Source organism: Falco punctatus, assembly GCF_963210335.1.
Source record: "Falco punctatus genome assembly, chromosome: 9".
Classification (NCBI taxonomy): Eukaryota; Metazoa; Chordata; class Aves; order Falconiformes; family Falconidae; genus Falco; species Falco punctatus.
In genome coordinates this window covers 11107439-11125463 of record NC_137589.1, presented here as the reverse complement: position 1 = coordinate 11125463, position 18025 = coordinate 11107439, and the positions used below count along the sequence as shown (strand labels likewise).

General features: G+C 39.3%; 1 protein-coding gene across 4 annotated transcripts in view; it reads right to left on the bottom strand.

Moving 5' to 3' along the window:
• The window catches only part of SFTPD (surfactant protein D), a 61380-nt gene that overhangs the window by 6212 nt on the left and 37143 nt on the right, over positions 1-18025 (bottom strand). For 2 of the 4 annotated variants that reach the window (XM_080400926.1, XM_080400927.1), the window contains 5 exons: positions 10746-10886; positions 8021-8168; positions 7316-7432; positions 6030-6092; positions 367-5285 (listed from right to left, as the gene is read on the bottom strand). In XM_080400926.1, the coding sequence (XP_080257052.1) occupies positions 4909-5285; positions 6030-6092; positions 7316-7432; positions 8021-8153 (690 nt within the window). In that variant the 5' untranslated portion in view covers positions 8154-8168; positions 10746-10886 and the 3' untranslated portion in view covers positions 367-4908. Of the gene's footprint in view, positions 1-366; positions 5286-6029; positions 6093-7315; positions 7433-8020; positions 8169-10745; positions 10887-14658; positions 14785-18025 lie in introns of all 4 variants that reach the window. The other 2 variants (XM_080400928.1, XM_080400925.1) reach the window with 2 other exon arrangements.

Below are 18025 nucleotides of genomic sequence, written 5' to 3'. Positions count from 1 at the left end.
AAATGAAGGATATTCTGGCAGTAGGTTGTGTTGCACAATGTAGGTAGGTAAGTGCAAACCATGCTAAGGACATTGGTCAACACTGCTTTCTTGGCCGCTTCAAGAAATATAGATGCCAGAGTTGAAATTCAGCTCTTGGAAGTGGGTGTGTGTTCCTTCCATGAGTGTTAGGTTTTCCTTTAGATACTCAACCTCCTGAAAGTTCGTTGTTGTTGGTTTTTGGTTTTTTTATAGTGCTAGTCACGCTTCAGATAACCTTGAAAATTCTTTTCTTGTTCCCTTAGTTTGTATTTAAGTGATGCCAACCCCACTTGTATTTTCTGTTTACATTGATTTTATGCCATTCTGCTGCTGTTTCCATCCTACCTTGCCACCACCTTGTCCTCTGCTTCCCTGCATTTCCTTTTCTTTTCCAAATCACTGTCAGACTGTTCCTAGCAGCTCCCTTTCACGTGGCAATATCAGAAAGAGCGCAGAGCACATGGGACCCGGTATCTTGCCTTCTCAGAGGAGGGCTGAGGCTGTTTTTGTTGAGGTTTAAAAACAGGAAGGAAAGAATTCAAAGATATGGTAAATTTTAATATAGCTTTTTTTGTTTGTTTGGTTGGGTTTTTTTTTTGTTTTGAGCAGCATTTTAGAGCAGAAAATCTTAATTTTACCCACAGACAGTGTGATCAGTGCTTGTAAATACTACCACCATCTTACTCCACTGATTTGTGTGAGGGATCCAAGCAGAGGTCACTAGCTGTCTCTGGTATGTCACTTGGTGCAGCTCAGCTGAAAAACACAAAAGAGTTTTGTGGTTATTAGAAATAGAAAGCAAGACAATATCTCATCTCTTCAAAAGTTGTTAATAGCAAAACAGCATCCTAATGAGAGAGGGGAAAAGAACGCTCATGTTTGTGTACCAGATGAAACTATTATTCCATATATTCTGCAGTCGTCCTCCGTTCTCTGGAGCAGAAGGTTAAATTGTTCACTGCAGCCTCTACTACCATCATTACCATTGCTGCAGCCTCCTCAGGGGTTAAGGCACCCTTGCTGTACAGTTCCTTTTGGCTCCTGAGCCACAAGGGCAGGGGTGGGTGAAAGTTTCACGCCAGGTCTCACCTGGCATCACACCTGGCATATCCCCCTAGAGCCAAATTTTGCCAAACGCTGGTTTCCTAACAGAGACTTCAAATCAAATCAAAGTCCCTTTATTTTCAAAGGTGCTACTCTAATTTCCAGGCACCCTGTATTGATTATGCTTTAAACTCAGGTATGTTTGTACAACTGTTGGTTAATCCAATTTTATAACGGTACATTTCAACTTCTGATAACGAAAGTCGCTTGCAATCCGATACTTTTTGAGGTCCAGACAAACCCGTCTGTTATACCATTAGACAATACCTACAAGCACATTGCTTTCCTCTGGTTCGGAAGAGTTGTAATAGAACCATTAGTCTTTCCACCACTTCTCAAGTTTTGTAAGAACCATGGGAGTTGTTTTTTTTTTTTTAATCAAATTTCTACAGAAATAAGGAAGCCACAGGAAAATATTTATTTGCTGTAATCGAAGGTTAGTTTCTTTATGTGTGGTAGGGATTGATGGCGGTGGGGGAGACGGTTTTGAGTGCTCAAAATTGCTAATAGTATTTCTAAGCTAAATCACCTAATTAGATTATACAGTTATAAAAGGGGATATCACCCTAGACCAGAGAGGATTCTCTCTGAAATCAATATCCATCATTTTTATGGCCAGACAAAACTCTCACTGTTAAATACACTGTAATAACAGTTGTATTAAATATCTCTTAGGTGATGCGGAACCCATTTGCTTCAGAAGAGACTGAATTTTTATGACTTTTTAACTTGTACTAAGATCTTAATTCTCAAAATCTGCTTTTATAGTATTTGAGCAGTGAATAAGTTATTTTCTGATTAAAGATATTACTGTTAGGTTGCTTTTCTGCAGCCAGCTATTACAAATGAAGAAAAAAAAGACTAACCTAGATTTTTCCCAGGCTGGTCATTATGCACCGAGGATTATTTTTGCTCGTTGCATTTTTAAGGAAAGATTTTATCAAAATTTTTTATCCTACAATAACAGAACACAGAAAGAATGTGTTCTATTTCTTCTTTTGCCTGACATCTCTGCCCATTTAAAATAATAATTCCATTCATGAATGCAGAATTTAGATCTTTCACAAAAAATAGACAAATGCTTAAAGTGTTTTAAACAGCATTTGAGGGTTTAATAGAGTTATACACATATTATTAAAAAAAATAAAGCCATCTAAAAGACCAAAATAATTATTTCTGGATAGTTTTCTGTTCCTCTGTGGAAGTGCAAGGAATAATCAAGTAGCATTCTAATGTGCAGGTACCTTCACCAGGATTTTAATTACCACATACGAAACCCATGAGATACAAATACATTCCAAGCCTGTCTGTAGAATATTGCTTTTTATTAGCCAGTTTTATTTCTTCTGCGTATGATGGTTGACATTGGACCTTTTTTTTCCTCTCTGAAGTTCATCAGTATTGGATAAGAGGCCATGAAAAAGAAAATGGACACAGGTCTTCTTTTATAAAGGTGGCAGGAAACTGGCAGGTGTCCTTTTGAAATACGAGGCACAGTCAAGACTGGACAGAACAAGGAGGGCGGCTTCAGCGTGGTACAGGGGGAAGGCTTGACTATAGCAAAGGAAGAGCTGAGTATGATGTTTTATGGAGAGAATTTATGAAAATAACTGCGGAGTTTCATTCAATTACCTGAAATGGTACAGCTCTCAGTGGTTACAGCCCTTACCAAGTGGTAAGGGCTCCGTGGCAGTTCTTTGACTGGATCTGGGGCGTTTGTATTTTTAAGCAGCATGTGTGTGTTTGATTTTTTTTTTTTTTTTTTTCTTTCCCCCCAATACTAATGGCTTAAGCAGAAAGAAATTTGATTCTGAGACCTAGCTTAGATACTCTACTTATTGATGTGATTAAAAATAGCTTTTGACTGAAAAAAAAAATCTTATTTTTCTTAACTGGATAAAAAGCACCCAAGTCTTAAAGTCTAAATCTGTTTAGAAATAGGTGATTGATATAGTGTTTTAAGCCATTTTAAGATTTTACACATTAAGGATTTTAACAAGATGAGATTTGTATAGTCATTTTGCAAACACAAAGGTGGTGGAAATAATCTATTAAGTAAAGGAATAGGATAATCTAGTTGGAAATCTCTGTAAATGAATTTCTGAAATGGGTTCAGGTAATGAAAGGTCATCTTAGGAGAGTGGGGGGGTTCTGTTTTGTCTTTCTCCACCACGATGCCACCTTATGCCAGGTAATCGCCTTGCTCTAACAAAGAATCTGTGCAGCTGAAAGTCGCAGAAATTGCTAACAAGGTTTACTCATTAAAATACTAATAATTAAAATGCAAGAGGTAGAGGTAGTTTTAAGTAAACCTCCCACCCGTTCAAGCAGGCTTAAAAGGCATTAGTTTAGCCTTTTTGTTTCTCAGAATAACCCAAGTCACAGTTTTGGTCATGGTGTGATCTGTTCCCTCCCCATTTTAAATGGTATCATGGTCAGAGGTGTGAAAGGAAGCTATTCTGTAAAGCAGGTTCACACCTGGCACTGGGTGTACTGTCAAAGTCCCCGCCTGCTCTCAGAACAGCTGGAGTGCTGTATGCTGGCGCTGGACATAAATCCTTTGCTGCCAAAAACATCCCCTTGCCTCCTGCATCTGAAGATGCGAAAGCTTCCCTGCTTCATAGGGCTTGAAATGACCACGTGAATAGATCCCATCTTTTCCTACTGCAGGCTAGGGACAAGGGACAACAGTGCCCAGATTCAAGCCTGGGTTCCGATGGGCTTCCTGCTTGGAGCCAAACATAGGGAAGGAGGAGAAGATGAAGTAGAAGTATTTATGCATATATTTTTGCCTCCAGTTCTTCCTGAGGGGAGCCTCAGGTGGCATAAAAACGTTAACGGGCTGATGCCAGGACTTTCTCACTGCAAGGTAGGGGTGTGAGGATTTGCTGCTTGTGGTGCTCTGCTGAGCTCCCACTGCTCGCCAGCTACCCAAACTGAGTAGTGGTGAAAATCTTTTGTGAAAAGATGCTTCTTGATCCCAGCTGATCACATGAGCTATCAGTCTGACTGTGTGGTGGCTCGGCACGACACCAGCAGACAAATAGCTCGTGTTTGAACTGCTTGGACTTCCAGTCTTACCTGCTCCCCCCCCATAATATTATGTGGTTGTTCAGTGGTTTGGTAGAAGACAGGTGGCCTTCTGACACTGCAATGGTCATAGTTTTGTAGGGGAATGCGACGTTTTAGTAACAAAATGCAATCTTTAGTATTTTATACGCATATCTCTCTGTCTACATGGATCTAATACAATGTTTACCTTAGTGTTTTATTGAAAGTAGCTTCTGAAACTATGAAAATTAATTGCAACTGGTAATATTAACATTTTTATAAAGCAAAAGTTAAATATGGATGCTGAATGAATTGGTGATTGCTTCAGTATGACACAATACAAACCCTAAACTCAGAGACCATAGTTGCTCCACTGAGATCAACCTCTGTGCATCTCTTAAGGCAGAAACAATTCAACTTCAGACTTTTCCAATATCCCAAGCCAAACCCTGGAATTTTCCTTAGATCTTCACAAAGCTACAGTGACGATCTGCCATGAAAAATTATTTCCAAGCTATTCCCAACCCTCCAAAAGAGACAAACACATCAGACTAGGCACACTTTAATTAAAGTTAATCAGCTACCACATTTGGCATTTTCTTAAGGATAAAAAATACCGTAAGATGATTCATTTTAGATTTTCTGACATTGAATAATTGCAAAAATTGCATAAACCTGAGCCACAGGCAATTTCATTGTCTCGGTACTCTGAGGTGGCTGAAGGGCCAGTCTTTAAAATTCACAGATTATGAGGCGATGCTGGTTGCAATTTTTGTCATTCCAGCTCCCATCACTGTACATCTCTACACATTGTTCTGTCCCTTTGCCATTAGGCTCATTTCTGTGCCAGTTGGTGTAATTTAGAGGTGTGCCATATATATGCCTAAATTGACCTGAATTCTCATGCTCTTTAATGCCCAAGTAAGCATATTTGTTATACTGTTGCACAAAACTCAAAATAGCTTCATTCTCCTCCTTGTTTGTGGGTCTTGCAAGAGTTCCTCCAGCCTTTTCACAGGATTCTAGTGCAGATGTAAAACCAACTACCTTCCCATTGCTGGCAATTATTTTCTCTCCTGCTTCTCTTATTTTCCCATTCAAAGCAAGCACTAAAACATGAAAGGAAAAAACCTAGTTAGCTTTTCAAATTTCCTGTGGCATATTCATGAGAAAGCAAAGGAAGAGAAATCAAGAAAGGAAGAGAAATTGAAAAGTGGTAAGAGGAACAGAGGGCAAGACTGATGAGAGTAAGGGATGAAGAGGAGTAAATATAAACTTTATCAATTCACTAGTTGTCGACTAAGTATGTTGTTATGCTGCTTGTGACCATCTCTCCTGGTCTCCAAAACAAGGATGACCCCATTAACATTTGCTACAGACGCCATCGGCCCTATTATATTGTGTGCACTCCCTAGAGAGGATCAATTTGTGCACATGGAAGAGAGAAATGATAATTTTTATTAATTCCTTCTCTGTACAAAACAATTTACCCACCTTTAACAATCTGATTGTTGATAGATAAAAATACTAGCAATGTGATACAAAGCTGAGGAGGTCCCATGAATCCATGTGGAAAGTGCAACTTCAGTGTGATTCTTTTGTTTTGTTTGTTTGGTTGGTTTTTTACTAAATCAAACTTGAATGAATACACGGTAGTGTTCCTGAGAGAAATCTGCTTCTCCAGGAAAAAATGAGTCTGGATCTCCCCTGCTTTGGATGAGAAAATGGAGGCTGGGATTTAGTACCATTGCCAAGTGTGATTTCTTTCCTGCAAGTTATGGTTCTATAATTAATATTGCCTATTGCATTAAATTGTGATTGTGAGCTGAAAAAGTAAAAATGGGAAAAATTACCGCCTTCAAGTTGGGAAAGTCGGTGCTTCAATATTGCCAAAGCATTGTAGAGTTCAGGTAGAGCTACACAGATAAAAACAGAAGTTACACAAAAACAAAACTAGGATCTGCTGATAAGAAATATTCCTTGGATAAACCTGATTATTTTCTAAAACGAATTAGCATACAATGGATTTTTTTAACATCTGGTGTAAAATAAATATTTCCTCAGTATTTTTTCACACTGTTGTTATGTATCTTAAAGCAAACAAACAGAACCTTCCAGCCCTTTGAAATGCTGACAATTCCTCTTTGCACCGAAGAAAATTAACTTTTTTAGGTTGAAGCCTTATGCTTGTCGTGTCTGTGAAAGTGGCTTTACCAAAGAGAATTTGTTCAGAATCATAGACTTGTTTAGGTTGGAAAAAAACTTTAAGATCATAGAGTCCAACCGTTAACCCAGCACTGCCAAGCCCACCACTAAACCATGTCCCCAGGTGCCACATCTACACGGCTTTTAAACACCACCAGGGACGGTGACTCCACCGCCTCCCCGGGCAGCCCGTTCCAGTGCCTGACCACCCTTTCAGTGAAGACATGTCCCCTCACACCCAATCTAACCCTCCCCTGGTGCCACCTGAGGCCGTTCCCTCCTGTCCTGTCCCTTGTTCCCTGGGAGCAGAGCCCGACCCCCCCTGCCTACAGCCCCTGTCAGGCAGCTGCAGGGAGCGATAAGGGCCCCCCCGAGCCCCCTCCTCTCCAGGCTGAGCCCCCCCGCCACTCCTCTTATTTCATTCTAATAATTGTTACTGAACAGGAACAAATGAGATTTTGGGGAGGGAACAGTTCCTATGGCACCATGCCATTTTGGTTTTTATCTGCTAGGTGGATGCTTTGTGGTTTTACAATGGGATTTTATTTTAAATGGTACCCATAAACACTGGTATAGCAGGGTTTCTGCATAGACTGTGTAAAATACAGTCCATCCAGCACTGCTCACTGCAGAAGGGAACTCACTGGAAAGGTAGATACTTTTTTCATACAAATTTCTGTGGGTAGCAAAGGTCCTACATGTAGAATAGTTACTAGTGTGCTCCCATGATCGTGTTCTCATTATTCACAACTAAAACAAATGGCAGTATCGAAGTACAAAATATTGCTGCATCTCCTTCTCTTTGAGTTGCAGTGTTGCAGCTCTCACTGCACTTCACAGACTGTAGAAAACAACATATTTGACCAACAGAACATTACACGGACATCAGCCTTTTTCACGTGTTGGTCCAATATCCCCTTTGCTCCTTTCTCACCTTGTGCCCAAGGACGATTGCCTCTTCTAGGAGGTCCCATCAGGGTTCCAGGTCTCATAGGATCCCCTGGAAAAGGGATGCATAATTTTCTTTCCAATTGATGCATATTTTGGGAACCTCAGGATAAAATGGAAATTAATCTGAAACTAAAATGCATTACATGTATGAATAATTTTGATAGTGCTTTAGCCTTGGTAATGGACCCGAACAAAAAATTTCTACCTAGAAAATTTGAAAGTGCAAAGTGTGCTCCTTACCAGAATACTGTTGCACATACCATCTTTGAATACTAGAGAAACATGCTAGACTCCTTTTAATTGCACTTGTAAAAACTTGATTAATATTTATTTTCATACTTAAAAGCTTCTGCAGTGAATGAAGCAATTCCTTTTGGAAAGTCAATGGAAAAGAAGTACAAAGATTTGTGTGTGTGTGTGTATATATATATTATATTTACATGTTTACATATTGATAACCTGTTCATTTCCTCACCTCTACCAGAAGAGAGGAGGCCTATATTTTAGGAAAAAAAAATACTTAATTGACCATTTCCTCCATTCAGTTTTCCTGCCTCTGCTTAATGCAGTTCCTTCCTTGAGGGCACATGTCCTTCTGTATTATAACTGTTTTTATTCATGCAGCCTTCGTGACAAGGACTTCTTAAAAAAAAAAAAAAAAAAAAAAGGGGGGGGGAAGTGTACTTACTAGGCAGATATGTCTGTCCTTTCAGGCCATGTTTTCTAGGCAGCCCGGGAATCCCTGGACCTTTATGCTGTGCATCACAAGTCACTAGCAAAGCAGCTACTGCTGTGAGCATGTAGGACGAGTAAGACAACATGATTGCTCAGGCCAGCTGTAAGAAACCCCACAGATTTGTCAGGTAATGATTCTGTAAGAAATTGTAGGCATTGGCTTATATAACAGAACACTTTTTTTTTCTCCTGTCCCTTCATCCCTTCTTGAAAATTACAATTCTTCCCTTGTTTAAATAGAGCCTATAGTTTAGGTATAAGAGATTACCCAGATTTATTCTGCTACCATTGCAAGGCTTACACACAAACCTGTTTCTAAACTGATGGAGATTGGTATGCTCATTACCAAACGACAGCCACACATTTGGGAGTAGTGAAGACAAATTATCCTTTTTGCTATCACTGACTATTTGTTGGATTAATCCCGGAGAAATGATGGGCTCAGATGCAACCGATCACGCTTAAGCCATTAGCTGTCTGTAAGGGCTATAATCACTCAATGAAACATAGATGCATCTCCTGCCAACCTGAAAGGCACAATCTGTTACAGTGGTTGTTGTGGTGGTTCAGAGCTAGTTAGCAATCTCTTTAAGCACAGTACTATTGAAACACATTTATTTGAAATAAGTAGAGTGATAGGGTTTTTCCACATGGGCAAAATTTTATAGCTCAATTGACATTCCTATCTTGTTTTGAACAAAATTCCACAAGCTTGAAAATGTCAGTTAGTCTTGTAGAAAATACATTTTTGCTGTTTGGCAATAGGCCTATTCATCTTATTTTATCCTTTCAGATAGAACATTAAGTAGAGTTTTAATTTCAGTGCTGAGATACCATGACTAAAAAGCACTCTGGAACTATATAGATCATGGATTTACAATGCAGCTTTGCTATGCAGCATTATAAATGCAGTTATAAAACCTGGACTGATGGGCTATAAGAGACTATGGCATGGAGATATCTAATCATTGGCATCATTCGGTTAAAATAATGAGAGATAAAGAAAGGTTCAAGATGCCAGAATGGGTATTCCTTTCTAATGAGATGACCCTGATGGGTTGACTCTCACACAGAATATCTAACTTAACACCCACGACTTAACTTTTCTTTTGGCACAAATTAGAGAGGCTGTCTTAACAACTTCTATCCTTAAAAAGTTGAATATTGTAACTGACACATAATACGTTCTAAATCGGCTCCACTTAGAGTTGGGAATAAAACTTTGGCTGGCTTGAATGCTGCAAGGTTATTAACACCTGGGTTCATCAGTTAAAACAAGGTATTTGTCTTAAAGCATATAAGCCAAGCAAAATAAAAATATCAGTTTATTATTATTACCATTTATAAAATGGATAAACTAAAACTGGACTGAGTTTTAAAAAAAACAAAGGACTGTTTCTGTCTTGCAGACTGACTCCATCGTAGAAGGCTTTTGACATTATTCTAAATCTGCATCAGTATCAACTATTTTTGAGGGCAAAGTTCACTTGTTTTTTCAAAGGGAATGTCTCAATATCGATTCAGCGGGACATACTCTTGAACATAAGAATATTCAATCACATCATGAATTTCAGCATTTTGTTGCATATAGAATCTGTTTAATAGCAGCGTCTCTATTCCTATTCCACTTTAACAAGCGGAAATTTCAAGTCCACCTAGGAACGCACATGCTGTACTAAAAGTTTCATGTGTTGAATCTGAAGTGTCTCAGGTTGTTTACCCTTTGCTATACTGAAGGCTAGCAGACACCTCTGACAATGCTGGCCAATGACTCAGAGAGCAGATTATTAAAGTCTCTAACAGAAACCTACCTTAGGTAGCTAGGAATACTTAACATCCCTGAGATAAGGAAATGCAATTACAACAGGTACTCTTCATCTGGTGCTGATCATTCAGGGAATGGACCGCTGCATCCAGCTCATAATTGGATTATGATGCAGAGTCAAAGTCCTGAGCGGTTATACAGCAAAAAGGAAAAAACAGCTCTTTGGTTTTAATGACCTTCATCAGTCATTACAATCTGGTGTCCTTCAACCATCTCCTCATCTACTAAAATTGCTAATACAAGCAAAGTAAAAAAATACTAACAAAGGAAATTTTCATTTTAAAATGGAAATATGACCACAGAAATTAAAAAGAACAGGTTTGCCTTCTAGCTGAAGTCCCTTGTGATTTATTAAAAGGAAATTCAACTTACCCTTTGCCTTCAAAGTGCAATGAACAGGCAGTTCACCCAAGTTCCACATTTATATAGTGGTGTGTCTGTTAAATGACACCCTCAAGTAGGGACTGGATAATGGGATCATGAATGAGCCTTTTTGGTTTTGCTTACACACTTAGTATGTAAATACTGAGAACAATTTTAAGTGTTGAGAAATGTCTCTTTCTTTTATAATAGAAAGCCAAAGCTGGAGACAAAACAACCTAGAACTATTAGAAAACTCCAGATTTTTAGATGCATACAGAATGTATACCATTTTAAAGAAACTTTTGATGATTCTAAGTGATATTGTAAAAATTTCTTGTTTTTAAAGAAGTAAAAATGGCACATGACCACGAGTGGCTTTTGTAGAAGGAAAGGTGCTCTTGTTAAGCAAGGAAGCACGTTACCTTCCAGATAGTGTGATCTGATAATAACTGTAGACTTTGCTTCCCATCTCTGTATCTAATGTACTTACCTTAACACCATTTTCTAGCTGTGTGTACTCGATGTTTCTGTGATTCCTTTTAGAAGTCACTTAGTCACTTAAATCCACTTCCATTCACAACTGTGAGCTTTTCCTTGCAGTTAAAAGTGCTCGGCTTGGTTTGTTCTCCATCTTAAAAAGGAGGAAAGAAAAGAAAGGGAAAAAAAGCCAAGAAAAAAAGAAGAAAAAAAAAAAGAAAAAAGAAAAGAAAGGCAGCCAATTGAGGCAATACCAGTGTCCTTTTTAGCAAACGATCAATTAACACTCACAAATATGTGTTAAAAATGATCTGTTCAAGTCCTTCCTCTACCCGATATGCAGCAAATCTTCAAACGGAGGTTAGTCATTTTACAGAACCTCTAATCCCACCAGCCGAAACTAGAACAGAGTCTCACACAAATCCAGTTTCCAGGTAACTCTGCAGCAGCTGTAATGGTTAATGCTCTTCTGTGGCATCCCTGCCCCTGCACATCCTCCCCACATATACATACAACTTTGATACATGAGCAGCATGGTAAATCTTTGCAGATTTATATTATTCCTTCCACCTAATATAGTTTACACTTAATAGAAAAATTAAATAAAGAATTGCAAGATTAATCAGGGAAATCAGTAAAGCCCCACCAGCTACACACTATTTCTGTCCATTCAGGCACGCGTAGCATGAGCAAAACATGACTTATAATGGCTTAAGATGTAGAAAAACTTTATAAATTATTATCTTGTACCAAAACTTCCAAAGAAACATACGTTTGATAACAGTTCTTCTCCCATGAGTCAGATTATACTTGCACAATGGAAGCTGATAAGAAATCTAAAACGTATTCCAGCATGTGAGATTACTTAATAATTAGATTTACTTTCCTTGCTTATGTGGCAGAGGATTAAGAAAAACAAATATACTAGAATAAGGAAGAAAGCAAGCAAATATTTTTTCTGCAACCCTGTAGAATAGGTAGGGGTCACGGTATTCTGAAATCTATAGGTAAACCTGTGTAGTAAGGGCTGAAGTTCTTCAGCTGGTTAACATGCACAAAACCCAGCCAGGGAAACCGGAATGGTTTCAGCAGGCCCCAGATCCTTTCTGAACGGTAAGATTCCTTCTGATGTCCCCTAACGCTGTGTTGTTAATGCCAGCAAATTAAACCCAAACACCGCAATGGCCTGGCTCAAGTGTTAGCGAAGGAGAACTTGGGGGAATTTGAAAAACATCTTTGAAAAACTGATTTTCAGAGATGCCCTGTACCCAGAAAGCCTGCTTCTTTATATAGCAGCTGTGCATGCCACTCTTCAAAGAGTAATTTGGAAACTGATAACTGCCAAGGTGGTTTCAAAATCAGAACCAATTTTATATAGACTTCAAACCTCTAATTTTCAGAAAACAAAGCGAACTCTCCATTTTGCTCAGCACACTGTTTTGAAATGAGCTGATCAGTAACCACCTTATCACAGCCTGATCTGCGTAAAGATATGCCTCGCTCTTTCACGTAAAATGCAGTGCTGTGCAGCCACACTAGTTTATTTAAGCAGTCTGTGAGACGTCAAGCTTAAATGTGTTGCTGTGCTGCAAGTTCCTGATACCAGGTCTCTGGGCTTGTCCTTGGCACAGCATCTGCGTGGTAAGGAGGTACAGTCAATTCTCCATCTTTACCTTGTTCAAAACAACATTCTTCTTTTTTTCTATATTTGTCTAGTATTCCCACTGTAATCTATTTGCTCTGCTGCTACAAATCTTAAAATCATCCAGACTCTGTTGCCTATAGTCCATTTTAAGAAGACTCATTGGCATCAGCTTAAGCCCTCACCAGAAATATAGGGAACTAAACACATGTGCCCTGTTAAGTAATGAAACAACCCAATGGATAAAGTGCTGTCTCCTCCCTGCTTGCAGTTTAAATTTATTGAGACAAATCTAAACAATACATTCGGGAAGGTCAACAGTCCCCCTGCCTTTGGAAAACAACAAACACTGGCAATTAGTTTTGTGCTAGTTTACAGTGCATCCATGCAGGAATAAGATATGAAAAATGTAGAGAGTGTGGGACCTTACTACACTGCCAATACTGAAAGGTCTTCTGTGGGTAAGTCTTAACATTTGTATTGTTGCTGCGTGTAAGCTAGACATGCCACTTTAACTTGAGGATAAGCATCTCACAAGAAGAATGTAGTTGCTGATGAGCCATGTTTATATTTATGAACAAGCACGGTACCACCGACATGCTGTCAGCCTAGTAACACACAGTTGTTTTGGGGAGTGGATCCCAGGGCAGAGATGCCTAGGTTTGGGTGTAAGTAGGTGGATGGAGGAGAAGAAGGAATGCTGAATATAAATGATGAGAATCCTAAAGAGAGGACAGCAAAGATGGGGAACAGAGCTTGGAGTAGCGGATTTAAAAAAAACTGGCACCACCACACTGTACTGAAGAGCCCTTGCATGGCATTGCTCTTATGAAGTACAGAAAACATAAGCTTAAGAGACAAAAAGAAAAATTAAACTTCAAGAAATTCAATTTCAAAAACCCACATCCTTTTCAATCTATTTCCCATTCTAGGAAGAGCAAATTCAAACTATACTACCAAGAAAAGGGGTGCTCAGGTCTTTCAGAGCTTTTGTTAAAAAACCAGGCACGGTTCTGTCCTGCCAAAAACTTGTAACTTAAAACTATGTTAACAGAACTACTCGTCCTTTGTTTTCAGATTATATCTCATTCCTTCTTCCTCATACACTTGAAGCAATTGATTTAAAGCACAGATTCATTATCAGCATACTAGAGGACATCAGCAAAGGGGCCTCTTGGATTATACAAAAATGTTAAGCAAGCAGTTAGACAAGTCATTTTGACCGAACGATTATTTCTACACCTCGAAAAAAAATGAGAGAAAATCAACCAGAGCACATTAGAACAAAACCAGCAAGCAGCTCCTGCTTTGGCATAGCATAGCAGATTTTAGAGAGAGCCTTCTGCCTTCCTTGAGGCAGGACAAATACTCTCACCTTCTCCCTTCTCATATTCTCTCTCCAGGTTTAGCAAAAATTGAACCATGCTGTAATCAGCATCTGACTTGTCCTTTTAGAAACAAACAGAATCCCAGAAATAATCTCATTGCAACTTCACAACCTAATAATGATTTCCAGCAGGTCTGTATATGTTACCTGTTTCTCACAGCTAAAGGAACTAAAGTTTAGGGAGATGCTATCCCTAGGATCATTGAAAAAGTCCATTCCCCACACCCCCCCTCCCCACCCCCCCAGCATCAATTCATTTGTATATCCTTTAGGCCATATTACTGACTTTGTAGTTCCTTGCTTCTTCCATGCCAAGCATGTAGCCCTCTGGGAACGCTACACGACAGTACGGGGAGATGATTCCTTATCCTTGGCCAACAACACAACAAAATTACACACCGCAATATCAATTAGTAGTGTCATGGTGGAATAAATACTGGGTTGGCTTTTTTACTGGAAATAGTGCGAAGAGTAATCACAGAGGTGTCCTGCCATGTCGTGTTCCCATGGAGATGAACTGTACTGTGTCCCTCCTATCCAAAGTGGTAATAGGAAGCAATTTATGCTTGAGCAGCCACTGGCCAACATTGCCTAGGAAACATATGCTCGTAATTCATATCTTGCCCTTATAAACAGCCACCTGGCCCTTGTTATCAATTTAAAATAAATATAATCTTGCCTGCAGATAGCAAAAAAAAATCCTGCTAAACTGTTATTACATTGCTATTGCTGGGAAATGGCCCATCTAATGTCTTGCTGATAAGTGTCACAACGTATATATCCAAAAGCATTGTCAACATTTGATTTGCAATTGAAATTCAAAGTCCTTGGGAGAAATGTGTTATTGAAAACACATGGCAGAAAATACAGAGTTACACATGAAAATAATAAACTCACCAAGCTGTTGTTAAGATCTGATGGTCACCGTAAAATGAAGCCATTTTGCATCTTACTGAGGGGACCCCAACTGGTAATAAATTCCCAGGAAGCACCACATATCGTGGTTGTTATTGCCGTTATGAGCTGAAAATTAAGATGATGGGTATCACAGAAGTTCATTTTGCGCAGAACTTTTTAGGAGATTGAACACAAAACTCTGTATGTTTTAGCTAATTGTGTTGCTTGAAGCATATAGCATTTAATATACTGAATCTGTTTCTTTTGTAATGGCACATTTGTAGATTCTAATTAGTGCAAAATTATAGAGGAACACTTTCTCTCTCTTTGGCAGCAGATAGATATTAAGGCACTTCAGTATTTCAGTTTCCATGCAAGCAGAGCTCTGGGGCACCTGCCTGGGCTGGGCAGGCACAGCCGTGCAGCCACCCAGCCTCTGCAATCCCACTGAGGGCTTTGTGCTTCACCTCCAGAGAAGCAGCTCTGGCTCCCCGAGGGGCCAGATACATCTATTAAAACCCTTTTCCTTTCACCCTGAGCATTCCCTGACTGTAGCTGGGCATCCACAACAGAATATTCTGGAGCCCAACTACTAAAGAGAGGTATTTCACAATTTTCTGCAGAAATTTTGTTTATTACTAAATTTTCAGAAATCCTAGATGAAAAAAGATATTGAAATTTTGAAAGATGCTTAGAGTTTTGCTCATTGTTTACAAGACAGTTTCCTTGCTAAGTTCTCTGAAAGACGTTGCAAGCCAAACCCTTAAAGAAAGTAAACAGGGCTTGTTGAAATTCTTTGGATTTTCCTACAGAGTGAGATTTGATCAAGACTACTCATCTGCTAAGAGATAATACAAAGGATGTAATTGGAGGGCAAGTTCACTTCATAATTAGCAACTGACTAAGGAAACAGGTTAAAATTGAGAGGATTCCCTCAACAGAGAATTTTTTTCCCACCAAATTGGCATTGTTTGCAATGCTTGTTGCATTGCTTCAACACATATTTAGAGATGCTCCCTGAAGAACAGTAACTCGTGTTTTCGCCATCTTTGACACAGTAAAAAATGGTGAGATGTGATCACAAAAATTCTTCACATCCAAAATAGAAGCTTATGGCCTACGTTTGGTGCCCTAATAAAAAGTATGACCTGTCCCTGCAAACTTTTGCCATGCTTATATATCCCCATATATATATGTATGAGATATATAATAGTTGCTGAAACTATACTCCTCTTATACCATTTTGCCTGTTGTTGTTAAGTCTGGGCTATACTGAAAGTCTTGCTCTGATTATAAAATGTGAAAAACTGATATCGAGAACTTGAAAGATTAGCACAATGAACCATAATATATTTGTTCACTTGTGAGGCTTAGAAGACTGTTGCACTGTAACTGAAATTCAAGCAGCCGAATCTATGGCGTTTTCAAAAAGCATTGTAACATCCAGTAGTATTTTTCCCCTGATTGTTTTTTTTTAAGATTTCACGAAAATATCCACACAGAACAGAACAAAACAGTGCCAAGTACTTAACTTTTCCCCTTTTTCATCAGCAAAGAGTATTCTTGTACTGAACAGAATGGTTCAGGGAACACTATGTAGTAAGGTTGGAACATGCAAATGACTTTCAGTCTCACACCTAACACCTGCGCTTCCAAAAATCTTCTGATTTCCAGTGACCTTCAAAGGGATTGTGTACTTAATTGCCTTTTGAAAGCTTCCTTAGGCACGTAAAATGTGGAGGAGAAGAATGAAAAACAGTACGGGATGGGAAAACTTGGAGAAGGACAGGCTGAGAAATCACTGGAAGGAAATTCTTCTCTCTAATCGGATATCGAGAGGGAAAAGGTGGGCTGTTCCATTGCTGGTTAGGATAACAGCCACCTAGCACGGTCCTTCAGCCAGGGCACAAGCCACTGCAACCTGCAGCGCAAGTTGCATGAAGAAACACATTCCCATCTGCTTCCTTTCAGTAGTGCATTTTCTTTTTTAGCTAGCTAATTAAAGCCCCTTGGAATTCATCTAGCAAATAAAAGCAAGGAATAAAGACCCAGAGAAATAAAAAGAAAACAAATGGGAATGAACAGAGCCCTGCGATCTCAGATTCTCTTGGGAGGAACTAGGAGATCTTGAATTTTGCTTGAGGCCAGAATGATTCAAACTAAAACTGTTTAGTAGGTTATTAAAACAGAGCAGACTTAGCTTGCATGACAAATCAAAGAGCATGTTTAATAACTCTGAGAATTGTAATAACTATGAATGTCAACTACTTAACTAATAAAATATACTTTTGTTATTCCAAGGGGGTCACTCCTTACAGCCTGTATAGCAGCTTTAGGTGCAGTTTTGAAGCTTAAACATTTTTCTTAGTAAGACAAGAGAAACTCTACAAAATTATTAATAACCATTTCACCTACCTGTTGAATTTTATTTGTTTATGTTTAAATTTGGTGTGGCATTCACCACTCTGATTTGAGGAGTCGTTCTAGGAGGCTGGCATGCAGAAATCTCGCCCCTGTGCTCCAGCTGCTCGCTGCCTGGTTAAAGAGCACTTGTCCTGTTCTCAGTGAGGCAATACAAAGTGCAGCCTGCCCTAGAGATTTCAAACCTGTTCTGCTACGTGTGACGAATATATGCATGCCTGTACAGTGGTCTATGTGCGTCTCCATTACTTTTTCCATCCGAAATGCAAAAGTGCAAACAGCAGCTTCTGGTCATTTTGTCTTGGGTCCCAACACAGGTATGTACCATGCAACTACGAAGCCATTAGCTAGTTCAAATATTATCTCCCCAGCAGTGAGTATGGAAGTTGTTACAGATTGCTGGCTTACCCATACTGTTACCAAACTGCGGCACAGCTTTGGGTGCTTTTTTGTTGCCTGTTTTTTTCCATTCATTTTAGCTGAGGCATGAGATTCCAAACAAGTCCCAAACTATATCAAGCCTGTTCACATCAGGGTACCACACATGCCACAAGTACAGTGAAGCCTACCTAAAGGTCTAGACCTATAGTCTCGGGTAACTGTGCTAAATCATGGGTGCAGCTGTTCTGCTCATAATATTTTCCTTTTCCTGCCTTTCTTCCATCTCCTGAAAGCCTTGGTGGTTTCCCATGTCTATCACCAGCCTTATACTTGCCTGTTCTCTGAATATTCTTGCCTATGTTCATGAGAGGGAAGCAGGCTGTAGCATCCTCTCTATAAAAGTGGGCTGAGTACCTTGTAGCCTCAGCTTTGTGAGGGACCAGGCTGCGACAGGGACACACCTGCAGCATGAGCAGCTGGTGGGCGGAATATGCTTGTTTGTCAGCAGTGGGAATCTGCACAAGAGCACTTCAATTATGCTTTTTTTTTTTAAAAAAAAAAAAAA